At 43.1% G+C, this 23,640-nt stretch overlaps 2 protein-coding genes across 2 annotated transcripts in view; one reads left to right on the forward strand and one right to left on the reverse strand.

Annotated features, from left to right (window-relative positions):
* Positions 1–23,640, forward strand: part of LOC127646650 (C-type mannose receptor 2-like) — a 365,416-nt gene that overhangs the window by 308,261 nt on the left and 33,515 nt on the right. The gene's annotated exons all lie outside the window — the stretch shown is intronic.
* On the reverse strand, positions 6,777–9,505 carry LOC127646851 (macrophage mannose receptor 1-like). The gene is made up of 5 exons (XM_052130801.1): positions 9,467–9,505; positions 9,266–9,304; positions 8,792–9,169; positions 7,981–8,331; positions 6,777–7,839 (listed from the first exon to the last, which is right to left on the reverse strand). Exons 2-5 carry the CDS (start codon positions 9,300–9,302, stop codon positions 7,472–7,474), a joined length of 1,134 nt encoding a protein of 377 aa, XP_051986761.1. The 5' UTR covers positions 9,303–9,304; positions 9,467–9,505; the 3' UTR covers positions 6,777–7,471.

Below are 23,640 nucleotides of genomic sequence, written 5' to 3' on the forward strand. Positions count from 1 at the left end.
AGTGTAATGATTACCCTGTCTTGTCTCACTGTTGCCCTCTTGTTGTCCATCTTGTCACTTTTGCACTTCTTAGTTTTCACTTTAGTCCCTTATTTAACTCCTTAGTCCACCCTGTCTCGTTTCACTGTTGCCCTCTTGTTTTCCATCTTGTCTTCCATCTTGTCACTTTTGCATTTCTTAGTTTGCACTTTAGACCCGCATGTAATTCCATAGTCTCTTTGTGAGCGTTCGTGTTTTCCTCTGTTTATTGTTTTCACCTGCCCTTGTTAATTTGCCTTTGGTTTCTGTTAATCACATTGTTATCTTGTTTGAGTTCTGTTCTTTCATTGGTCCCTTTTTCCCCTGTCTGTGTATTTATACCCCGTGTCTTTGTTCAGTCTTTGTCGATCGTTGTTTGGTGTAAACCCGGTATGTGTTCCCTGCCCAAGTTCTCCGTTTGCTTCCTTCGTGTTTTAGTTAACTGTTTTATGCTTTATTTCCCCATCGTGGGTTGTTTGTTTGTGTTTATCTTCTGTTAATTCAAATAAAGCCTCAGCTGCGTTTGGATCCGTAACTCCTCGTCTGCCTCGTTACTCCAACATTACAGAACGATCGACCCACACATGGATCCAGCAGCTATCCGAGCCAAATGTCGGCTGCTCAACTTGCAGCAAGAGCACTACCCGCTTGTAGACCACGCTCACTACTTCCTCCACCTGGCCAACGCTACTGACTTCCCGGACTCTGCACTGATGGTCTTCTTCAGGGATAGCTTAAATCCCTCGCTGAGGGAGCAGGTGCCACAGGCAACGCCGGCAGCACTCTCCGCGACTACCTGGAGATGACCCTACTAGCGTGCAGCTCACCGCACCCTGTCACACCAGCCCCACCTGTCAGCGAGCCCGCCCCCACGCCAGTCGCCTTCCATGAGCCAGCGCGGCCCACTGCGTCTGCCCGGAGGAGAGAAAGAAGACGGGCTTCCACCTCCCGACCCGCGCCAGCCCCGGTCTGCGAGCTAGAGCCCACGCATGTCACGGTGAGCGAGCTAGAGCCCACGCATGTCACGGTGAGCGAGCTAGAGCCCACGCATGTCACGGTGAGCGAGCTAGAGCCCACGCATGTCACGGTGAGCGAGCTAGAGCCCCCGCATGTCACTGTGAGCGAGCCCGAATCCTCGCCAACCACGGTAACCCAGCCAGAGCCTGTAGCCTCAGACGTCAATGAGCCAGCGCCGCAAGCCCCAAACGTCAATGAGCCAGCGCCTGTGGCCTCGACCGTCCCTGAGCCAGCGCCTGTGGCCTCGACCGTCCCTGAGCCAGCGCCTGTGGCCTCGACCGTCCCTGAGCCAGCGCCTGTGGCCTCGACCGTCCCTGAGCCAGCGCCTGTGGCCTCGACCGTCCCTGAGCCAGCGCCTGTGGCCTCGACCGTCCCTGAGCCAGCGCCTGTGGTCCCGATCGTCCAGGAGCCAGCGCCTGTGGTCCCGACCGTCCCTGAGCCAGAGCCAGTAGCCACGACCGTCCCTGAGCCAGAGCCAGTAGCCACGACCGTCCCTGAGCCAGTGCCAATGGCCGTGACCGTCCAAGAGCCAGCGCCTCTCGAGCCCCCTAGGGTTCCGCCTCCCAAGTCTCAAGTCTCTCGAGCCTTCCAGGGCTCCTCCTCCCGAGCTTTCTAGAGCTCAGCCATCCGAGTTTCCCGAGCTTTCTAGAGCTCAGCCATCCGAGTTTCCCGAGCTTTCTAGAGCTCAGCCATCCGAGCTTTCCAGAGCTCAGCCATCCGAGCTTTCCAGAGCTCAGCCATCCGAGCTTTCCAGAGCTCAGCCATCCGAGCTTTCCAGAGCTCAGCCATCCGAGCTTTCCAGAGCTCAGCCATCCGAGAGCTTCCAGGCTCAGCCATCCGGAGCTTTCCAGAGCTCAGCCATCCGAGCTTTCCAGAGCTCAGCCATCCGAGCTTTCCAGAGCTCAGCCATCCGAGCTTTCCAGAGCTCAGCCATCCGAGCTTTCCAGAGCTTTCCAGAGCTCAGCCATCCGAGTCTCCCGAGCCTTCCAGAGCTCTGCCTCTCGAGTCTTCCAGGGCTCCGCCTCGAGCCTACCAGGGGTCCGCCCCTCAAACCTCTCGAGCCTCCCAGGGCTCCACCTCCTGAACCTCTCGAGCCTTCCAGGGCTCCGCCCCCTAAGCCTCCTACGGCTCCACCCCCAGAGCCTCTCGAGCCTCCTGCAACTCCACCTACGGGGCCTCCTACGGCTCCGCCTCCAGAGCCTCCGATTGCTCCGCCACTCGATCCACTCAAGCCTCTGACGGTTCCGCCCCCAGAGCCTCTTGAGCCTCCTACGGCTCCGCCCCTCGAGCCCCTCAAGCCTTCCAGGGCTCCGCCCCTCAAGCCCCTCAAGCCTTCCGGAGCTCCGCCTCTCGAGCCTCCCAGGGCTCCGCCTCTCGAGCCTCCCAGGGCTCCGCCTCTCGAGCCTCCCAGGGCTCCGCCCCTCAAGCCTCTCGAGCCTCCCAGGGCTCCGCCCCTCAAGCCTCGAGCCTTCCAGGGCTTCGCCTCTCGAGCCTCCCAGGGCTCCGCCTCTCAAGCCTCACGAGCCTCCCAGGGCTCCGCCCCTCAAGCCTCTCGAGCCTTCCAGGGCTCCGCCTCTCAAGCCTCTTGAGCCTCCCAGGGCTCCGCCTCTCGAGCCTCCCAGGACTCCGCCCCTCAAGCCTCTCGAGCCTTCCAGGGCTCTGCCCCTCAAGCCTCTCGAGCCTTCCAGGGCTCTGCCCCTCAAGCCTCTCGAGCCTTCCAGGGCTCCGCCTCTCGAGCCCCTCGAGCTTCCCAGGGCTCCACCCTTCAAGCCTCCCGAGCCTCCTACGGCTCCGCCTCCCGAGCCTCCTGCGGCTCCGCCTCTCAAGCCCCTCGAGCTTCCCAGGGCTCCACCCTTCAAGCCTCCCGAGCCTTCTGCGGCTCCGCCTCCCGAGCCTTCTGCGGCTCCGCCTCCCGAGCCTTCTGCGGCTCCGCCTCCCGAGCCTTCTGCGGCTCCGCCTCCCGAGCCTTCCTTGGTCCCTGTCTTGTGGCCTCCTCCCAGGGCTTCTGACCCTGTTCCCGTCCAGTGGCCTCCTCCCAGGCCCCCCGACCCGGTCCCTGTCCTTGCCAAGTGGCCAGCTCCCGGGCCATCTAAACCGGCCTCTGTTCTGCGGCCACCTGACCCTGGTCCCTTGACACACCCCCATAGACTGCTTGCCTGCCCTCTCGGCCTCCATGGTCTCCATGGTCTATCTGTCTACCCTCTCCACCTCCCTGGACTGCCTAATGGCCCCCGTGGACTGTCGCAGTGCCCCTTGTACCCCCGTGAACTGTCTCTGTGTGTTTGCCCCTGGTGCCCTCATTTTGATTTTTCTTTGTGGGTTTTTTCCTTTTGTGTTCTTTTTATTGTTTTTTGATCGTCTGGTATCCGATCCTTAAGGGGGCAATGTAATGATTACCCTGTCTTGTCTCACTGTTGCCCTCTTGTTGTCCATCTTGTCACTTTTGCATTTCTTAGTTTGCACTTTAGTCCCGCATGTAATTCCATAGTCTCTTTGTGAGCGTTCGTGTTTTCCTCTGTTTATTGTTTTCACCTGCCCTTGCTAATTTGCCTTTGGTTTCTGTTAATCACATTGTTATCTTGTTTGAGTTCTGTTCTTTCATTGGTCCCTTTTTCCCCTGTCTGTGTATTTATACCCCGTGTCTTTGTTCAGTCTTTGTCGATCGTTGTTTGGTGTAAACCCGCACTGCAAAAAATGATTTTCTAGACAAGTATTTTTGTCTTGTATTCCTGTCAAATTATCTAAACTTTCTTAAAACACGATTTATTTACTTGTCAAGCAAAATGGGATAAGATATTAAGTCTTGTTTTAAGATAAATCTAACTAAATTTAGTGAACTTTAGACTCAAAACAAGAAAAAAAATCTGCCAATGGGATAAGCAAAATAAACTTGTTTTCCTTTTAAATTAAGTTTATTTTGCTTACCACATTGGCAGATTTTTTTCTTGTTTTGAGTCTAAAGTTCACTAAGTTAGTCAGATTTATCTTAAAACAAGACTTAATATCTTATCCCATTTTGCTTGACAAGTAAATAAATCGTGTTTTAAGAAAGTTTAGATAATTTGACAGGAATACAAGACAAAAATACTTGTCAAGAAAATCATTTTTTGCAGTGCGGTATGTGTTCCCTGCCCAAGTTCTCCGTTTGCTTCCTTCGTGTTTTAGTTAACTGTTTTATGCTTTATTTCCCCATCGTGGGTTGTTTGTTTGTGTTTATCTTCTGTTAATTCAAATAAAGCCTCAGCTGCGTTTGGATCCGTAACTTCTCGTCTGCCTCGTTATTCCAACATTACACTCAGTGCTTCTCAACTGGTTTTGCTTCAGGACAGATTTTACATTGGAAATCAAATGTCGACCTGTCATAGATTAAACAGAACCTGTATTTAATGTATCCTGGGTTGAATTTCCTTTTATGTTGCATAGATTTGTTCATGGTTTTCCAGTACAAGGACATGCATCAAGTGACATTATTTTTGTTGTTGATGTCAACTACTAAATTTACAGGAAGTTTTCTCTCCCTCTTTTAAAAATTGAAGAGCATATTTACTTATATGAGCCCATTATTATCCCATTTGTTACCTAATATTACATATTTATACACATAAAAAACTGAATAAAGGCTGAGCTTATAAATGTATTTTATCATCTCTACTTCCCTGTTAATTTATTATTCAATTTAACACTCTACATCAGGGGTCTGTTTACTTATTTTTTTCTAAAACATTATCCGTTTACATGCTAAAAGTGTCATGATGTGGGTCTCGATGGTTTGACTTTCACCACTCAACTGAATAACACCGGCTGCATGACTGTGATAAATGATTACTGCAAGAGTTACATTAACATACAGGTTTGAAGGGACTTCAACATTTCTAAATTGCACAAATAAAAAATACATATACTTATTCATCTCTTGCTTGCTTTTGCTCACATGTTAATGATGCCGAGATCTACTTTTATATTTAATTTAATCACTGAGAAGGTTTACCTGCAAAGTAGCACCAAACATCACAAGCAGCCTCAAGAATGGACACAGAGTAGCCGTATAACACTTTTCCTTGAGCAGAATATTGCACTACAGATCACTAGATAGTGCAGAGATAGAAATAGCGCACTCGCGTACATGGTTGCCAGATTGCACAAAATAAGAATAAAACTAGGCAGAATATTTGCGCAATATAAATCTCAAACTGGGGGTGTTGCGTCTCTTATCTGGCAACCCCGAGCATGTTAAACACTTGTGGAGACGCGTTAGGTCCCAATGCAAGTAAACTGAAATATCCAATGAAAAATAAAAACACTTTTATGATAAATGAGCCATTGGCCACATTAAACCATGTGGAGGGCCTGATCCAGACCACGGGCCGTAAATTGCCCATGTCTGCTTTAGCTGTTTGCGAGATTATCATTAAATCTGCCTCGGCAGTCCTAAATTGTCTATCACTTGTGCGGCCGCCGAAATATCTTCAATGGAAGAACCATGGCATTGTTCTTTCCCATCTGTCCCAGTGACCCAGTCCGAATAGACCAGTGGAGAAACACTGCTTTAACTCACACACACTCACACACACACTCATGTCAGACCCCCTCACTTCTCTCTGACATTTTCACGCGTGCACGTGTGTGTGTGTGTGTGTGTGTGTGTGTGAGTGTGTGTGTGTGTGTGTCGCAAGTTGACGAGTCTGACAGGCAGACAGGGAGGAAAGGAGATGCGCACGCGCATGTGAGATTCTCCGTCCGGTTGCATTTTTTTCTCAATACCGTAGATAAGCAAATGTACATGGTATGATAACCGTCAATTTTTAAACCGTGGTATACCGTGAAACTGGTATACCGCTGCAACCCTAGTATACACTAGTTGTTCTTAAATGTGCTATATAAATAAATTGACCTATGACCTCAAGTCTAGATTATCGTAATGCATTACTAGGTGGATGTCCTGCAGGCTAAACAAATACACTTCAGTTGATTCAAAATGCAGCAGCTAGAGTGTCTTTTTCTAATAAATGTCTATTTTTTACAGCCTGTTCTATAAGTAATTATTTTGTTTATTGTCCTTGTTTTAGATACAGTTATTAAATATTGTTATTTACATAGGTTAAACACACCATTAATGAAATCATGTTTTATGACATATCCTATTTTAATGGAGATATAATTTATTACAGCTGACTCTTACATGAGCAAACAAGGTTTAAACATCAACCGTAACAAGATCAAATTGAAATGTACGGCTTTTTAATACTTCTGTGTGCAAAATTTGCCAAAGTGGTCCTGGCTGAAATAGTTCTAAACATAAATAACTAATATTGGTATTATACTTTGTTTTCTGCTCTGGCATAATTTCATTTACAGATGCTTTGAAACAACACCTGCAATGAAAAGCGTTATACAAATAAATGTGTCTTGACTTTAAATATGTTTCATTTTTTTTTACAGTACTGTAATGTCACATTTGGTAATACACTTACATTGCATAAGAAAGAAAGTCATTCACACCTTGACTATCATGAGGGGGAATAAATGATGAGAAAATTGTCATGTTTGGGTAAACTATCCCTTTAAGTGTGAATTCAGTGTCCAAATGCTTTTTGGGAGCCGATATATGAAATCATACATTGAAATCAACTGACAATCTCTGTGTTATTCAGGATATTTATTTCCACACATTTCAAACACAAAATAGCAAATACTGTAATGAAAAATAAAAGATATTACATATAAAAATATTGAGCAGAACATTAGGAGAAAATTGTCTTCATCAAGTCTTTATGAGACGAGTAGCAGATCTGCTGTGTTTGACTTCATTTATTTCAAGACTTCATTATTCAAATATGACTGCAACATTACAAAGACAAGTATAAGTCCTCCCCAACCCAACAAAAGAGTAATGAACACACAGAAAAACAAGATCAATTACTGAACAAATAATAATAAAACATGAAAGTAGCTCCACTGATGGAGGAAGAGATGATGAAATACAGTTTGATTTAATCTTCATGCAAAACAAAAAAAAGAGAAAAACAGGAAATGTCAAACAAATTATTCAAATGAAATGTTTAGTCGCAAACAATTTGATGACAATCCAACCTCCTTCCACACCTCATTCACACGTGCTTTAAAAGATACATTTCACAAAAAATAATTCTTCATATAAACTATTTATTCTGACTGAAATATTAGGAATGTAAAGTCAGACTAACAGATCTAGATAATGCGATTACAGCTCGGCTTTATATGTGTTAATAGCTGCATAATTGACTTTGACATTGTGTGTATTTACACTCCAGAAAAACAGAGGTGACGCACAACATGCATTTAAAACTTCCTCAGCTGACATCATTCCTTCAGATATTTGATAAAACATTGTGTCATGCAGCTCAATTACACAAAAACCACCTGAATTATAAAACTGTGCATGTAAACATACTGACAGTCACTCATCATAGTTGGAGCAGATGAAGTTGAGTTTGTGAGTTTGAGGAAGGCTGATCCAGCGCGGATCTCCTCCAGACTGAACTGCTCCAACTCTCACAGCATCACTGCAGTCTTCCACTCCTGTCCCATTACCTGCAGCCCAGTTCTGATAACACAAGATCTCTCCATTCACCCAAAACCAGATGCCCAGAGTGCAGGAGTGACGTAGACCCAACCACACTTCAGCAGTGGAGGCTTTTCTGGCCACATTCATCACCCGACGCTGAATCTGTTCAGAGATAACTGACACCAGATCCACATGATTCTCTCTGCAGTATCTCAGAGCTTCATTCCAGCTCAGATTCTGTTGAATCAAAACCAGTTTATCTGGACAAAAAAAAAAAAAAAAAAAGACCAAAACATCCAGAGATCAAAAACAGAAACACTTTAAAGGATTATATTTAAGGAGGAAGGACTTCATCAGGTTTACACCAGAATATTGTTTTGGGTGTGAGAAGATCTACTCACCTTCATGACAGACAAACTGAGTTTTTTTATCACACTTCCAATCACCCCATTGTCCACGGTCTGACTTGACCCAAACCACTGCACAGTTTTCATTCCCCCCAGAATTATCAGGTTGGGATTTCCTCCAGTTTCTGTATGAGGAGTTACTCTGATCTGACCACTCCCATGAGTCTCTGAACAGACCGATCCAGGCTCCAGATGTTATGTGTGCATCATTCCTGATCTTCTCAATCTGTTGATTCTCAGTCTGGTTCCTCACACTGACCAGATCTGTGTGATTCTCTCTGCAGTAAATCTGAGCATCTCTCCACGTCATTGTCTGAAGTACAGGGATGAATCTTTTACTGCTGTCTTTATAAGAGAATAAATAAACAAATCTTGCTTTTGATTTACAATAATTAAGAGACAAATTATGTGATTTCTGCACCATTATGTCACAACATGCAGTTGCAAAAATGTTTTACAAAAAGCTTTCTGAATACACCCTCTCTTTGTCATTGGTCAAATAAACAGATCGTCCCACCCCAAACTCACAACACTGGTTGAATCAATGACGCTGCATCAGATTGGCCGAGCCAGCTCAAACAGAGCAATGTTGAAAGTGACAGAAATCAACCTGTGAATGTCTTATGTATATTTGACTGCATATTAAACTGGGATAGGAGAAAGCATTTTAACATTGAACAAATAATGAAGTAAATAAATCACACTGTTTCTCACTGTTCAATCAAATGTTTTTAAAAGCAAATTATTTAAAAGATGAAGAGATTGTGTACAGCACATAATTCACACCACAGACTGCTGCACTCACCATTGTAACATATGAAACGAAAATTGTCATTACAAGGAGAATCATTCCATTGTCCAGGATTCATGTTACTACAGTCACCATCATGATTCGGTTGTCCCGGGAACCAGTTGCGATACTGTGAATTATTTTCTGTGTAGAACGCAGGGTCACCCAGAGACCACTTCCATTTATAACTGACTGTCTTCTGCAGTCCAATCCAGACATGTTCAATCTGACCATCATTCACACTCTTCAGCAGATCTTCTATGTCATTCTTGTTGTTGATGGTGGCCAGATCTGTGTAATTCTCTCTGCAGTATCTCTGAGCTTCAGTCCAGTTCAAATTCTGATTCACAAAGTGATACTGACGTGGAACACATGCAGATGAACTGAAGACAGCTGAGAAGAGGAAAATATAAAGACAAACACAAATAATTCACAGCGATGAGACTGATGTTAGTAAATCCAAAGAAAAAATAATACACACTCACTCACCTGAGAGAATAAAAGTGATGAATGCTTTTTGCTCCATTTCTGAGGAGATACAGACCATTAAAATCTCAGATATGAAAGTATGAAGTTCAGAGATTAATTCAAGATTAATGAACAGGTTTTAGCAATCAAATGAGATCATGAAAACCATAAAATGATAACAGAAAATAATGAATAAGACAGTGACATTATAACAGGTCTTACTGGTTTAATGAAAGATCATGAGAGTTTCTCTCTTAATTCCTGTGTGTCTGTGTCTTCTTCCTTCATCAGTTCATACTGATATTCTGGATCTGTTCTTCAGCTCCTCCCATCAAGTGTCACTCAAAACATTGTGTTCATTGTGTTTCTTCCTCATTAGGTTTTTTTGTTTTCTCAGCCAATAGATTTCTCTTCTGATGATGACATTGACCTTTAGTATGTGTGTGTGTGTGTGTGTGTGTGTGTGTGTGTGTGTTGTTGTGTTAAAATAAGAATATGTTGTGACTCTCAGGCTGCTTGATTTGAATAGGAAAGATAAAGAGTTTGTGAATGTGCATGTGTTATAACCGGAAACTAAATTCAAAACATTTGGTCTACAGATATTCATCAGGAAACTCAGTAACCAAAGAAACAAACAAATAATCATAATAATAATAATAATAAATAAAATAAAATAAAAAATAGAAACATTTGTCATTAAGACTGTAAAATCTGAAATCACCTGAAAGGTTTCTCTGAGGGTGTGTGAGTGTGTGTGTGTGTGTGTGTGTGTGTGTGTGTGTGTGTGTGCGTGCGTGTGTGCAGGTGTTATAAACAAATCCCAGTCAGGATATTCCCTTTAAGTTAAACAAATAACAATTATTTGTGTTGTGTTTAAGTGCTTTTCTTAATTCATTACACTTTCAGAATTATGAACATTACAGTTAGTCAGGGACTCTCATTTGATAGACAAAATAGTCACGTCATGTTCAGGCCTACATGGAATCTGTACCCACAAGATTCTGCAGAAACCGTCACAGTTCTTCAGGTGCAAGTAAACAATACTTCTAGTGAAATTGAACAAAGAACTGATAACCACAATGACGGTCACAACCAAAAACAACATAGTGATTCAAATATGAGCTGTGACATCAAATAAAAGAGCGACAGCATAAATAAAGCAGAAAACAGTAACAGATTAATCTGCATAATTCAGTATCAGAATGAGTTTCTCATGTACGCAAGAGATTCTTTTGGTGATCGGAGAAACAAGTGCACACAGAACATTACAATGAGACCGAATATAAAACAAGGTAGGAGTATAAATAGACACATAATAGGACGTATAACAGAATGGTGTATGTACATGAGCAATTGGTAATGTATATGCAAGGTAGGGGTATGTACAGTTATTGAATTAAATATGTGAATTTACATATGTATATGAGATATGCATTTACATTATTGCACTATGGGGGAGTCCTGAGGTAGTTTAATTGTTCATGAGGAAAATGGACTGAGGGTAAAAAATGTTCTTGTGCTCTGTAGCGCCGGCCAGAGGGCAACAGTTCAAAGAGGGAATTATTCATTCATGTCACGGTGCATTGCAGGGATCCCGATTACCCATCATCTTATTATTATCCACAGATTCCACACCTTCAAATGTGCTCAAGCTCAACAGAAATGCAGTTAAATCTCCATCTAACAATGTTTTAATCATCACTCCTTTAATTCTAGTAAAAATATCATACATGCAGTTTTTATGACCTCATATTTCAAACTACTCTACTTGGTTTATTTATGCTTTAATAATTAATTTGTCACATATCAGGACTATTTAGTGTACTGCTGTAACCCGCACAAGAAGAGACAGTCACAATGTAAGTCAAAAACTGCGTTTCATTGCAGGCAGGCAAAAGTACAGAAAAAAGGGCAAATCCAGTGAAGAGTAGTCAAAGGGAGCGTGAGGTCGAAAGCCGGGGAATCAAGATATAAACAAGGGGGCAAATCCGGGAGAGAGTAGTCAAAGGGAGCGTGAGGTCGAAAGCCGGGGAATCAAGAGGAAAATGACGAGACAAGTGGGAGCAAAAGACAGGGGAACAAGGGGAGCTGACAAGCTAAGAGGTGAACGAGAGGAGGTCAAAACTAGACGAGACTAGCGGGGGGCAAAGACACGGGAAACTAAATACAATAACCAACAACCGTGAGACGAAAGGGTAGTGATATATATAGGGGCGAGTGCAGGTGTAAACCATGACAGGTGATGAGACGAGTGTAGGTGAAACTAATGTGCAGGAGTGCAGATGACGCGAGTGCAGGTGGTCATAATGTTCTGGGGGATTGGAAACGCGTGAGAAACTCGAGGAAGGGAGATTGCCTACGAGCATGTGAGCGAGTAGGAGCAAAGTGGGCGTGAGGGCTCGAGCGAGCAAAAAGAGCGTGCGAGCTCGAGGGGGCGGAACGAGGGAGCGGGGTTCGTGACAACTGCTTAATCCTCACACGTGATTAAAAATGGTGAAAAATTAATGGTGACCAATATTCATATACATTTTAACATTTTAACATATTATTATATTATTTGTCAACTACCCATGTTGGCCTACAATGTGCTTATTTTTAGTGCATCTCTTAAAATGAAAGAAATTAGTTGAAGTGTCTGTTTAATGTTTTACAATTTTTACACATGGCACCCATTTTCATGATTGCTGTGGATAGTGCCTCACTTTAAGGCTTAAAAAAGGATCCAAAATTTTCTTGAGCAATACAGTCGTTATGGTTCTCAAATTAAATCAAATAATGAATAAAGCACTTAAATCAAACACGGTGACTAATTTGAAAACATCAAACCTCATTGGTTATTGCGACATGACATCATGACGTTTGGTCCCAAGATGTTATGAGAACTAATAAGTTTTCATGTTATCAACGTAGCGACCGCATTTGATGTAAGCGCTTTATTAATGTTTTGGTTTGATTTGGAAGTGAACAATGACTTCTTTGACACTTTCATAAAGATCAGCTCCCAAATGTCCCATGTATTCATATAAGTATTAGCAGATCATCTCTTTAAGCTTTAAAAGGACAACTAGCTAGGTTCAGGAATGTTCATCTCTGATGTATCATTTAGCTCTTCGGGTAACGCATACTGTAAGGCATATGTGTTGGGCTTTCAGAGCACCTCCAATTTACTTAAGAACTTCTGGTTTGCACACCTGGGAACATTCTCTGTCGACATCTTTAATGGACCTGTTTCAGGTCTCTATTTGAGAGTAAAATGATAGTCAGATAATTCCTCTACCCAATGTTGACCCATGACATTGAGGTTTGTAGATTTCATGGCACATGTCAGCAGGTTGTTATCACTGTAGACCATGAAGTGTGGAGCATGGAACAGGAAGTCACGGAAATGCTCTGTGATGGCCCATTTAAGTGCCAGGAACTCCAGCTTTACAGACTGCAAATTAAGTTCCTCTCTGCAGGAATCAGTGTTTGTGACCCATAGCCTACTACTCAGAACTTACCTTCCATCCGTTGGTACAATACCACCCCTAATCCTAGTTCTGAGGCATCTACTTGTAGTACAAATGGCCACTCAAAGTCTGGAGATGCCACAATGGGTGGGTTTGACAGAGTGGGTTTGATATATTTCTATCCATTTGACTGGTTGTGATGGAAGTGGTTGTGAGGAAGGGCTTTCACTATTCTTTGACTTGTTATTCCTCTCCATTTGGGGTTTTGTAAACAGTTCACATAGAGGCTTTAAAATGTGTGTGAAGTCAGCAATGTACAACCTGTAATAAATGAATAAACCCATGAGCTTTCTTACTTCCCGGACAGTGGTGGGTGTTTTATGCTTTAGTACCAATACAGCCTCAATTTCTTTGGGGTTCAAGTTGTACCCCTGTTCAGAGATGTCACAACCAACATAACAGACTTCCCGCTTGAAAAAAATCTAATTTCTTAGGCTTGATATCGCACAGTTTCTGGCATTGAAGTACTCTTCTGATATCCTCAGTATGCTGGTCAAATTCCCTACTGAAAACCAGCACATCATCCAGGTAGGGGATACACAAATCATCTCTTCATGTAGGCATCCCTCCATGTATCACTGAAAAGTGGCAGGGACATTTGTGAGACAAAGTAGGATCGGCACCCACTCATAGGGCCCCCACAATGTTATCAATGAAGTGCCAGCTCTACTTTTTCAATAGTATCCATCTGCAGAGTTGCAGAGCCATACGTCACAGTAGTTCAGGCCAGCAGTCTCGGGCAAAACAGCAATCACTGTGGAGAACAATCTGAGTTATTGTCTTTGTAATAGCTTAATAAATCTATCATTATTTGGTGAACAATGAATCTGTATATTAATGCTTAGTTTTTAACTGCTTACTACTCAATCTGCGCAATTTAGCCTCTTGTTATTCTTTTGAAGGTTGTATTTTATTATATATATATATATATATATATATATATATATCGACAACCTGCCACCAAATACTGGCAGTCCCGGCTCCCCAGACACGGACCCCTTGCCTCCGGACCCATGACTGCTGTTTACCGGCCGGCCAGTTCTGACAAGTCCAGAAGACGCTTACACAGGATCTCCTCCTCAGTCACTAACACGCTTCTGCCTCCCGACGCAACACTACCTACTCCACCCCTCTGCGAAGCCCCGCTGGGTACGTCAAAAACAATCGTTCCCTTAGTGCCCCTCGCACAGAGCTTGGAGGCGTGGCTCTCACTTCCCAATCCGTCGCACTAGTTGGTCAGGACCATCTGACTCGACTATCTGATTCAGATCACCAGGCCCCCGCCTCCCTTTGGCTGTATCCTCTTCACCTCGGTGCACAGCAAAAATACCAGCACCCTATGTGCAGAGATCGTGACACTTTTGCGTCCAGCATCAGGATTGGTTCACAGGGGTAGACCTGAAGGACGCATACTTCCACGTCTCTATCTGGCCTCGACACCGACCCTTCCTACGGTTCGCGTTCGACAGCCAGGTGTATCAGTACAATGTCCTCCCCTTTGGCCTGTCCCCTTATCAGACCCAGCCTTATCGTTGCGGTGTCCGGAGCGTAGGGCTGTGTATCAGTCAAACATTTTCTATAAAAATACCAATACCGATATCTTGACTTCGATACCGATTCCTAAATGATAATTTTTTTGATACTTTGGTCGAAAAAAACCTGCAGGAAAATGGCGAACTCTGGTATTACCGCTGTTTGGATGCTAGGTAGTAGTATAGAATAATTTTAGGTAAACATTGTTATGGTTAAGATTATACAATAAAGCAAGACACCTTGATTTTAAACTATGAACTTCATTTTTTATTTATTTTAACAAAAATTCAAATGAAACTGGAAAAAATAAGTGCATTTAAAATGTGTTGTTCAACGTTTTGAAAGATCCGTGCATTCCCCTTTGGGATTACGAGCACACTCCACGAGGAGTGTAGCGTTGTCTTGGGCACTTGCCAATGATGCCTCTCTAGCAGACATCTGCAGGGCAGCGGTCTGGGCAACACCCAATACCTACGTGCAAGATTTTATAATCTCCGGGTTGAGTCGATTTCGTCATGTGTGTTGTCAGGTACGAACAGGTAAGTATCCGGGGCAGCTGGCCGGGTGTACCACTTGCGTACAGCACCTTTCCCCTCTGGGAGGGGAAGACGTGCACTTTTTAACCCTTGTGAGTCCACGAGACAGTGGACCCTGGATGTCCTTCCTCCCTAGACCTGTGGCTGGCAAATTCGGTGGAGGAATTCTTATCCGTAGTTAAATTTGGTTTGTGTAATTTTAAAATTATTTGAGAAAAGGGGGAACTCTAAAATCTATTTAAATAAAAGAAATTATAAAATACATGGGTGTCTAAATATGGATTGATCAAGATACAAAATACCCAAAACATATGAAAGATAATTGAACAGAACATTGGGAGAAAAGAATGTCTTCATTGATACATAAATCTTTATGAATCAGGAACTGGAACAGCTGGATTTTTCAACATGATTATTTAAATGCTACAGTGGCAAAATTACATTCAAATGAGAATTTGAATGTCACTCTAGTACCTTCATAGTTGGTGCAGATTGAAGTTGAGTTTGAGGAAGGCTGATCCAGCGCTGATCTCCTCCAGACTGAACTGCTCCAACTCTCGCAGCATCACTGCAGTCTTCCACTCCTGTCCCGTGACTAGCAGCTCAGTTCTGATAACACACAACCGACCCCGCTCAACCAGATCCACATGTTCATGGCACAATAGTGGTGTAAACCCAACCACACTTCAGCAGTTGAGGCAATTTTAACCACATTCATCATCCAATGCTGAATCTGTTCAGAGTGAACTGACACAAGATCCAAATGATTTATTGCAGTATCTCAGAGCTTCTGTCCAGCTCAGATTCTGTTTAACCAAAACCAGTTTATCTGGACATAAAACAGTCAACAAATCAACTATGAGAGAAATCAAAAACAGAAAAACGCTAATGGATTTTTGTTAAACATGAAGGATTCACCCCCCCCCCCCCCAATCAGTTCATACTGATATTCTGGATCTGTTCTTCAGCTCCTCCCATCAAGTGCCAACAGATTTCTCTTCTGATGGTGACATTGACCTTTAGTGTAAGAGAGTCTATAGCTCAGGCGTGTGTATGCAAATAAAGACAGCAGAGTTTTTGAATGTGAGTGTTGTGTTACTACTGGTTACAGAATTCAAAACATTTGGTCTATAGATAAACATATTCATCAGAAAAATCAGTAAACAAAAGGATCAAGCAAATAAACAAAAAAAGAGTCCTGTATATTTTTGTTTTTCTGCTTTAAAATGTCCCCACAAGGACAGTAAAATCTGAAATCAAACACATTGTGGTGACAGTCCTCATGTGGAAAACACTTATTAAACAAACTAAACAATGTCTAAATGAAAATCAAAAACTGTGAAAAGGTTTGTGTGTGTGTGTGTGTGTGTGTGTGTGTGTGCGTACATTTGTGTTATAAACAAATCCCTGTCAGGATATCATGTTTAATAAGAGTTAGTGTATACTGTATGTTTTGTTCATTCTTGTCTCCATTACAGCATCAGAATAATAAACAGTAGCAGAAATGACAGTAAGTCAGTGACTCTCATTTGATAGTCAAAATAGTCACAGTCATTTTTAGATCTACATGAAACCTGTACCAGAGGATGTGAGCAAAGCGGAGAGGTGTGACACTCCACTCAATAACCCGCTCCATGTGAGTGCGCTCCACTCAACCGCTCACGACCCAAAAGAACACTCCGCTCAAATACCACTCACCGATAAAAAAAAATGTGCTCAAATCCCGCTCCGACATGAAATGTCTCTGTAGTATACTTGTTTACAAGCATGTACACAGGGGGTGGCTACATTGGTATGAGCAACTGCCCCTTTGCCCACATGGGCTGAGGTGCCCCTCTGGGGATCTGATCATTTTACTGACTTGGATCTTTGATTCTCGTTCAGCAAAATGAATGAATCTTTATTCAAGTCATTTCGTTCATTTGAGCAGAATTAATCTAAAATGTAAAAATGTTCAAAAGCCAAATCCCCCCTAACACCTCTACTAATGCAAACTTTGATTATAGTCAGAAATAAAGAAAAAAATATAATGCAGCCAAATAATGAGATTAGTTCACCTCTGGATTGAATCTTCTTATCCGAGTCATTCGTTCTTTTGTCACGTGACAGCCGTATACACTCTGAACACACACAGGAAACAGAAATGATTAGTTCATCTCTCGACTCATCTGGTCCGAGTCATTCATTCTTGTGTCACACGACAGCTGTATTCGAGCAATGCATAGCATATACGTCTGTTATGTGATAAAAGAACGAAGGACTCGGACCAAAAGAGTTGAAAGGTGAACTAATCATTTCTGTTTCTTGTACAGCGCCTATGCGGTTCTAATATAACAAAAGAATGGAGGTTGTGCTATGGGCATGCATGGCCAACACAAAATGAACAAATCACTCTCTGAGACTACTCCGTTCTTTTGAGACACATAAAAGATTAGTTTAAAATGAACGAATCGTTCATGAACGACCCATAACTACTTTAAAGAAGTCACCAAACATGCATCTACGACCCAGAAAACTACAATCTTTTCAACTTTAAAGTTTGTTTGAGTCGTTTATGGCAATAATAAAAACATGGACTGCATCAGGAAAAATATTACATATAAAAGTGAAATTCATAATTGTTCTTCAGTTGTCTCCATGGAACGATTATACTGTAGATTTCATACATACTAATTCAATGCATTTGGGTCTCTAAATTAAAATGAGCAATTTCTCATGCTAAATTTGTGTTCAGATTTAAAGGGTGTATTAATTATAAAGAAAAGAGCAGTGAATGTTTCTCTTTTTCAGTATTGTTACTTGATTAATATTAATAAAAAATGTATATACGAATCATATGCAATCTAAAGGACTGTGATTAATTATATAATAATTACTATATTAGTAGATATCATGTGCCTCCTTTGTTTTTCTTTTATATTTTTAAAGCAGCATAAAGTGAATCTGGACTTTATATGCATCAAACGATCATGTCTTGTGCATGCGCTCTTTATATGTACAGCAGAGTTTAACCATGAAAAATATTCTTCATGCATAAAGTGAGATTTTGTCCAATACTGTATATATTAGATGAAATCATGTTTAATGTTCCCAAAACAAATAAAAAGATTTAATGAATGAATTAAACTCCCTTAAGAAATCTTTTCTAATGTACAATCATTTATTGCTTTTTTCTCTGAGCATGAATGCAGCAAGCAATGTCGGAAGATTTTTATGCTTTACTTATCGTTAAGGTGTGGATTTGGCTTTCGGAAACTGACCAGCAGTTATATGCCACTTTATCCCAAAGCAGAAATCGAAAGCAACAGGTGGTCTATTAAGGGAGATAATTCTCTGTTAGAGCGGAAATCTTTACCAATAAAATGCTCTGTTGTACAATGAAGGCATGAAAGCAGAATGCTGCGTCTTCAAATTAGGACACACTCTGAAAGATCATATATGTTTATTAGTTTTGATGCAGCGATTTTTGGTAGGTTTTTGTAAGAAACAAGTAGATAATGAAAACATTTTAACTTTAAATCGGTGCTTCCCTCCAGGGCTCTGCTGTTTAAAATGAGCGAACTCGCATGACGTTATAAATAAGCGCCACTTCTGTATTCGACTTCGTGAACTAGACTGGGGGTAAAAGGGCACATTTTAAGAGGTCTCATGAGGGAAAGAGGTGTGGCCTAGGAGGGTTCAGCCTCCTGGCGCCGCTCAGGAACCTGATGATCAGGTCGTGCTTACCAAAGGACTTATCTTCAACTGAGTTGTAATGCGCTGCTATAGCAGCTATGTACACCTTCAGGGCGGAGGGGAACAGCCACCCCTCCAGCTTCTCCTGCAGGAAGGAAAGCACTGACCCAACTGCGCAACTCTGGGGGTCTTCGCAATGGGAAGAACACCACTTAGCGAACACACGGCACTTATGGGAATACAGCTGCCTGAGTGATAGTGTTTATCAGATGGTGCCCTGTCCCTGAGAATGAATGTTTGGGGGGTGTGGCCATAAGCAGCACCCTGAACCCAGGAACCAATCATCTAGCCGCGAGGGCTCAGGGGAGGACGGAGGGTTCCAGTTCAACCCGATACTCACAGTGGCCCGGACAAGCATAGCGGTTAGCTATACTTTGGCCTCACACTGGGCGGGCAGACCAGAAGTAGGCAGCCCAGTCGTGTCATTGCCGTCTGATTTCGCCAGTGCCTTCTCCGATGCAGTGGGCATTTACCCAGCGAGATCATGCCCACTAAACACCCCAAATACAGGGACGCCCCGTACCTGTAGGCGGGGTGCAGCTGGAGTGGGACACATGCGATCGCAATGTTGCCATGGTCATATTCTCCCAATGAGAACATGAACCAACCTCAAACGCTGCCTCAGTGTGATCGCTGCCCTGACACTTGAGGTAGCACCTGTGGCCGTCGGAGGCAGAGAGATAATGACCGCATCCAGGAATCACACAAAGACGGAAAGGCATCTTTATAAAGTCGCATCTTTAAAAACACGTTCACATGAAGGTTTTTGCTCTTACAGAAATATACTCTTTTTGCAGAAATATACTCTCTTAGTAGCGCTGTCGAAGCGCCCAGGGGTGTAATTTGAACTAGGCATGCAGAAGGAGAGAAAGCTGTTGGAATGCGCCGTATATCCAAAAGCATACGCTTCTTCGAGGTGAATGGAACAGCAGTAGCATTCAGCTCACTGATACACAACCACTCTGCTCCGGAAAAAAAATCTGAATGAGAATGGGCATTCCAGCTCCTTTTATACCCGTATGTCCATGGGAGAGGCATGCAAATTCCACTCGCCAATTCTCATTGGCCTTTTCTCAAAGATTCGTGGTGTTTGGAGCTCCCAAGAGTGACCCCTAGTGTCACTACATCAACAAAACATCGAGTGAGTGACAGAAGGGGAACACTGACATTTTCTTTGTTAATGTGTTAATTAATGAGTGAAAAGTAAACATGTTTACCATCACAGGTCCAATCATCCCAGTTGCCTTTTATCTTTCATGATCCAAAGCACTGCACAGTTTTCATTCCCCCCACCATTATCAAGGTATGTTTGGCCTCCAGATTCTGTATGAGGAGTTACTCTGATCTGACCACTCCCATGAGTCTCTGAACAGACCGATACAGACTCCATCTGTTATGTTTGTATCATTCCTGATCTTCTCAATCTGTTGATTCTCAGTCTGGTTCCTCACACTGACCAGATCTGTGTGATGCTCTCTGTAGTAATTCTGAGCAGCTCTCCACGTCATTGTTTGATGTACAGGGATGAATCCTTTACAGCTGTCTTTATAAAAGAATAAATACAGTTCTATCGGGAAGACAGCAGGCTTGAGTGAAGTTTGAGATGCCATTTATTTGATAGATGTAAAACAGGAGGTGATGTCTCTCTCTTTGGCGGAGGCCCCATCCGGCAGTCCGAGGGAGTTGTACCCAGAACCGTCATGTCCTGCCGGAGATAGGAGGCATGGGTGAGGAGCCTACCCCCAAAAAGAGATGATCCAGTTTTGAACGAACCAGGTCTTGTGTTGGGCGTTCATTCTGGAGGAGGAATTACGAGATGCGGGCGTCGGAATTTGACGTGAAATTTGCAATACCTCTGGCGTGGTTGTGTGAAGCCTTTGCGATGGGAAAGGAGTTTTTTTTTTTTCTCAAGTTTGATTTCATCCCTGTGCATTTCCTCTTTGTCCTTGAGTGTGATTTTGGGCACTCTGTTGAGAGCCCCTGGTTGAGCAGAATCTTTGCTTTAGGCCGGCATTGCTGTGCAGTGTCTTTGTAAAAAAATCTTTGAAAGATAATCGACATTTGATATGAAAACCCTCCGGTGAGGGAAAAGTTGTTTGAGGCATCTTTGTCGAGGGGGACAACATGTGTAGAGCCATACGATAATGTCGACGTTGCGTGCAGTCTCTTCTTGAAGACATTTGATATGAAAACCCTCTGGCTGGTTTGAGCAATATCTTTGCGAAGGAACTGTGCTTGAGATTATGGAAGCCCGGCGAGGGGGACGTAGTTATGTGGTGAGTTTGCTTAAATTGAATCATTGTGTAGGTAAGGATGAGCTGGGGAAGAGCCACCAACCACCACCAGATATGCATGAGAACTTATGGCTGATGGTTGAGCTTGTTTGATGATTTGGGTCAAGTTGACTATTTCAGGTACGATTGGGGAGAGCAGCGGCCGAGCATCTTCATAGTAGATTCCAGTATACCTCGAAGGGTGCCTGTCGAGCTGGTCTGTGGAACTCCTGCGAAGCGAGGGAGGGGGTCAGAGACTACGTTGAAAAACCCGGGAATGTGTCTGGCTGGGATGATGAAGTTACAGGAAATGCTCTGCCATGTCAGATGTCTCATAGGGGACATGATGATTCGAGGAGGGCCAGACTTTATTGATTGAAGTAATGACTGAGGAATTGTCGCATGACTACGATGCGTTTGAGTTTCTGTAAGCAACCCATATGACGCTGGCTGTGATGATGGGTGTGGAATAAGAAAGGCCTATTGTAGATGTAGCTTGCTGTGTCATCATGGAACGAGGCTGGGAATGTATTTCCTATTTCTGAACTCAAACATATATTTTACCCCATATAGGGTAAAGAACCATTTCATTGGAGGGTAGAGGGGAAGGTTGTTTGCTGGACCATATGATGATGTGCTGTACGAATGATCGAGGAAGGATTTGAAGCTTGGGTCTCGGTGTCATTTCTTTCTTTCCTCCACTGAGCCGCATCGAGACTGGGATTGTAGATCGAGAACATTTGTTAAATACATTCAATTATGAAATATCTAGCAATGGGATTACTTACAAAGAGAGCATCTGGAGTGTAGGAAGCTATATTGAAGAAAGTATAATTCTGGCCATTCCCCTGTGATGTCCTAGACGGCAACCCCTGAATCCTATGGAGGGAGCCATGTCCGAGAAATAGGGGCGTGTCGTCTGGAAATTCTCGCCAGCCATCATCGATTGGTGGGTAAGAGAGGCTGTCTATGGAATGAGCTAGTGTGAGAAGGCAGAAAAACTGCGGTGTGGCCTTGAGGAATGATAAGCATGGCAAAATTGATGTGGCGTGATAGGGCTGGAGATTGCGTTAGGAGACCCAAACTGACCAGGGAACGACGTGAAAATACACCTGATCCTGTCATGTTTCTTTAGGGGGGAAGCTTGCATGGTTAGAGAATGTGTGTGATGTCTAGAATTCTAGAGACGTGGCTTGTTGTGGGTTTTTTCTTTTTTTTCTTTCCTCTCTCTCGCTCTCTCTCTCTCTCTCACTCTCTCTCTCTCCTCCCTCTTATTCCTCGAGCTGGAGCAAATACGGTGCGATAAATAATGTCTCAGCTTCATGAGAGTTTAGTTGTTGGCTGTAAAAGGAACATGAGAGTCTTCATGTACTCCCAACATAGAGCCCTGAAGATGCAATGGACAGTTTAGTTTTTGAAGGAGGTGTGCCCCAGAACATACAAAAATGTGTGCATGTTTGTGCAAATCATTGATTTGCTCAAGACTGCTTTGTAAATGTGTGTTGATAAGAATCAGGATCTTCAAGGATGTGATTCTCGAGTATGGATCAGTTCCGGCTGTTCATGTCCCACCTTTACGACCTGAAGATGCAGTATCACACTTTATATTTTGTGAATATTTGCAAATCTCCTTCCGAATGTGCTTGATAGCTGATTCGACGGCTGATGTGCCAAGTTACCATTGTCTCTGACATTTTTCGGAGACCAGATACACGTACGCCTAAACATGCTTGTCTGAATTCCGGCATTTACGCTGTCGATCATATTGGTTCTGATTAGTTGTTGCTGTAGTGGTCTGACCACGATGACTGAATGATTTGGGAAGACATGCCAACGAATTTCTGCTCTTTGATGATGCCTGAATGAAATAAAATGGAAGTATGCCATGAGATGGGAATTACTTGTTGTATGACCTGATCATAGCGAAATGCCTTACGCTGGTGGTAGATAAAAACGCCCTTGTAAATGCGCCCTTGGAGGCGCTCTGGGAACCTCACCGAATGTTGTACTGAACGAAGTAAATTCTTTCACAAGGCTTGGTGAAGGCTATATTAACACGTTGATACGCATTTGTTTGCACTCGGGAGTGAGGTCACTCTGCTTACGTTTAATATATTTGCATTCTTATATATGCATGCATGGATATTAATATTAAATATAGCTGCAAGCAGCAATGCGGATTCCTCCTCAAAATGGCAAATCATTTAAAATTGATCAGTAGATGGTTGGGGATAAACCCTCCCAATTAAGGAATTCAAAAAAACATGTCTTTGTCTGAATCCTAAACGAAACATTTTCAATGTACAGGAAAATCCATACCGGACCTTATGGATCCTTGAGGCTTTTTTGTTCCCAATGAGAAATGAGGCATGTACACCAAGTTTCAGAAGAATTGGACAAATGGCGTGGAAATGGTATCACTTTGAAAATATTTTTTTGGGGCGTGGCCTGTAGCACCACCTATGGTCGAATGTGGGCCATTCTTGGTTTGTGGGTTCCTGTTGGCCTGTAGTATCAATGTACAAAATTAGAAAATATTTGACCAGAAAATGGGAATTTTGGAGTGGCCTGTAAGCCCCCTAGGAGCGAATGTGAGGCCATTCTTGGTTTAGTGGGTTCCTTTTGGCCTGTAGAATCAATGTACCAAATTAGAAAATGTTTGACCAGAAAATGGGACTTTTGGGAATTACCTGTAAGCCCCCTAATGGCGAATGTTGGCCATTCTTGGTTTGTGGGTTCCTGTTGGCCTGTAGTACCATTGTACCAAATTAGAACATTTTAGACCAGAAAATGGGAATTTCGGCATGGCC

This window comes from Xyrauchen texanus, chromosome 1 (genome assembly GCF_025860055.1).
Source record: "Xyrauchen texanus isolate HMW12.3.18 chromosome 1, RBS_HiC_50CHRs, whole genome shotgun sequence".
NCBI classification, from domain to species: Eukaryota; Metazoa; Chordata; class Actinopteri; order Cypriniformes; family Catostomidae; genus Xyrauchen; species Xyrauchen texanus.

Excerpts from the sequence above, each read along its gene's own strand:
- LOC127646851 (XM_052130801.1), bottom strand. The coding sequence starts at position 9,302 with ATGGAGCAAAAAGCATTCATCACTTTTATTCTCTCAG. Across the intron at positions 9,170-9,265 it reads CATCACTTTTATTCTCTCAG|CTGTCTTCAGTTCATCTGCA; the intron begins GTGAGTGAGTGT and ends TCCTCTTCTCAG. Across the intron at positions 7,840-7,980 it reads TCAGTTTGTCTGTCATGAAG|ATAAACTGGTTTTGATTCAA; the intron begins GTGAGTAGATCT and ends TTTTTTGTCCAG.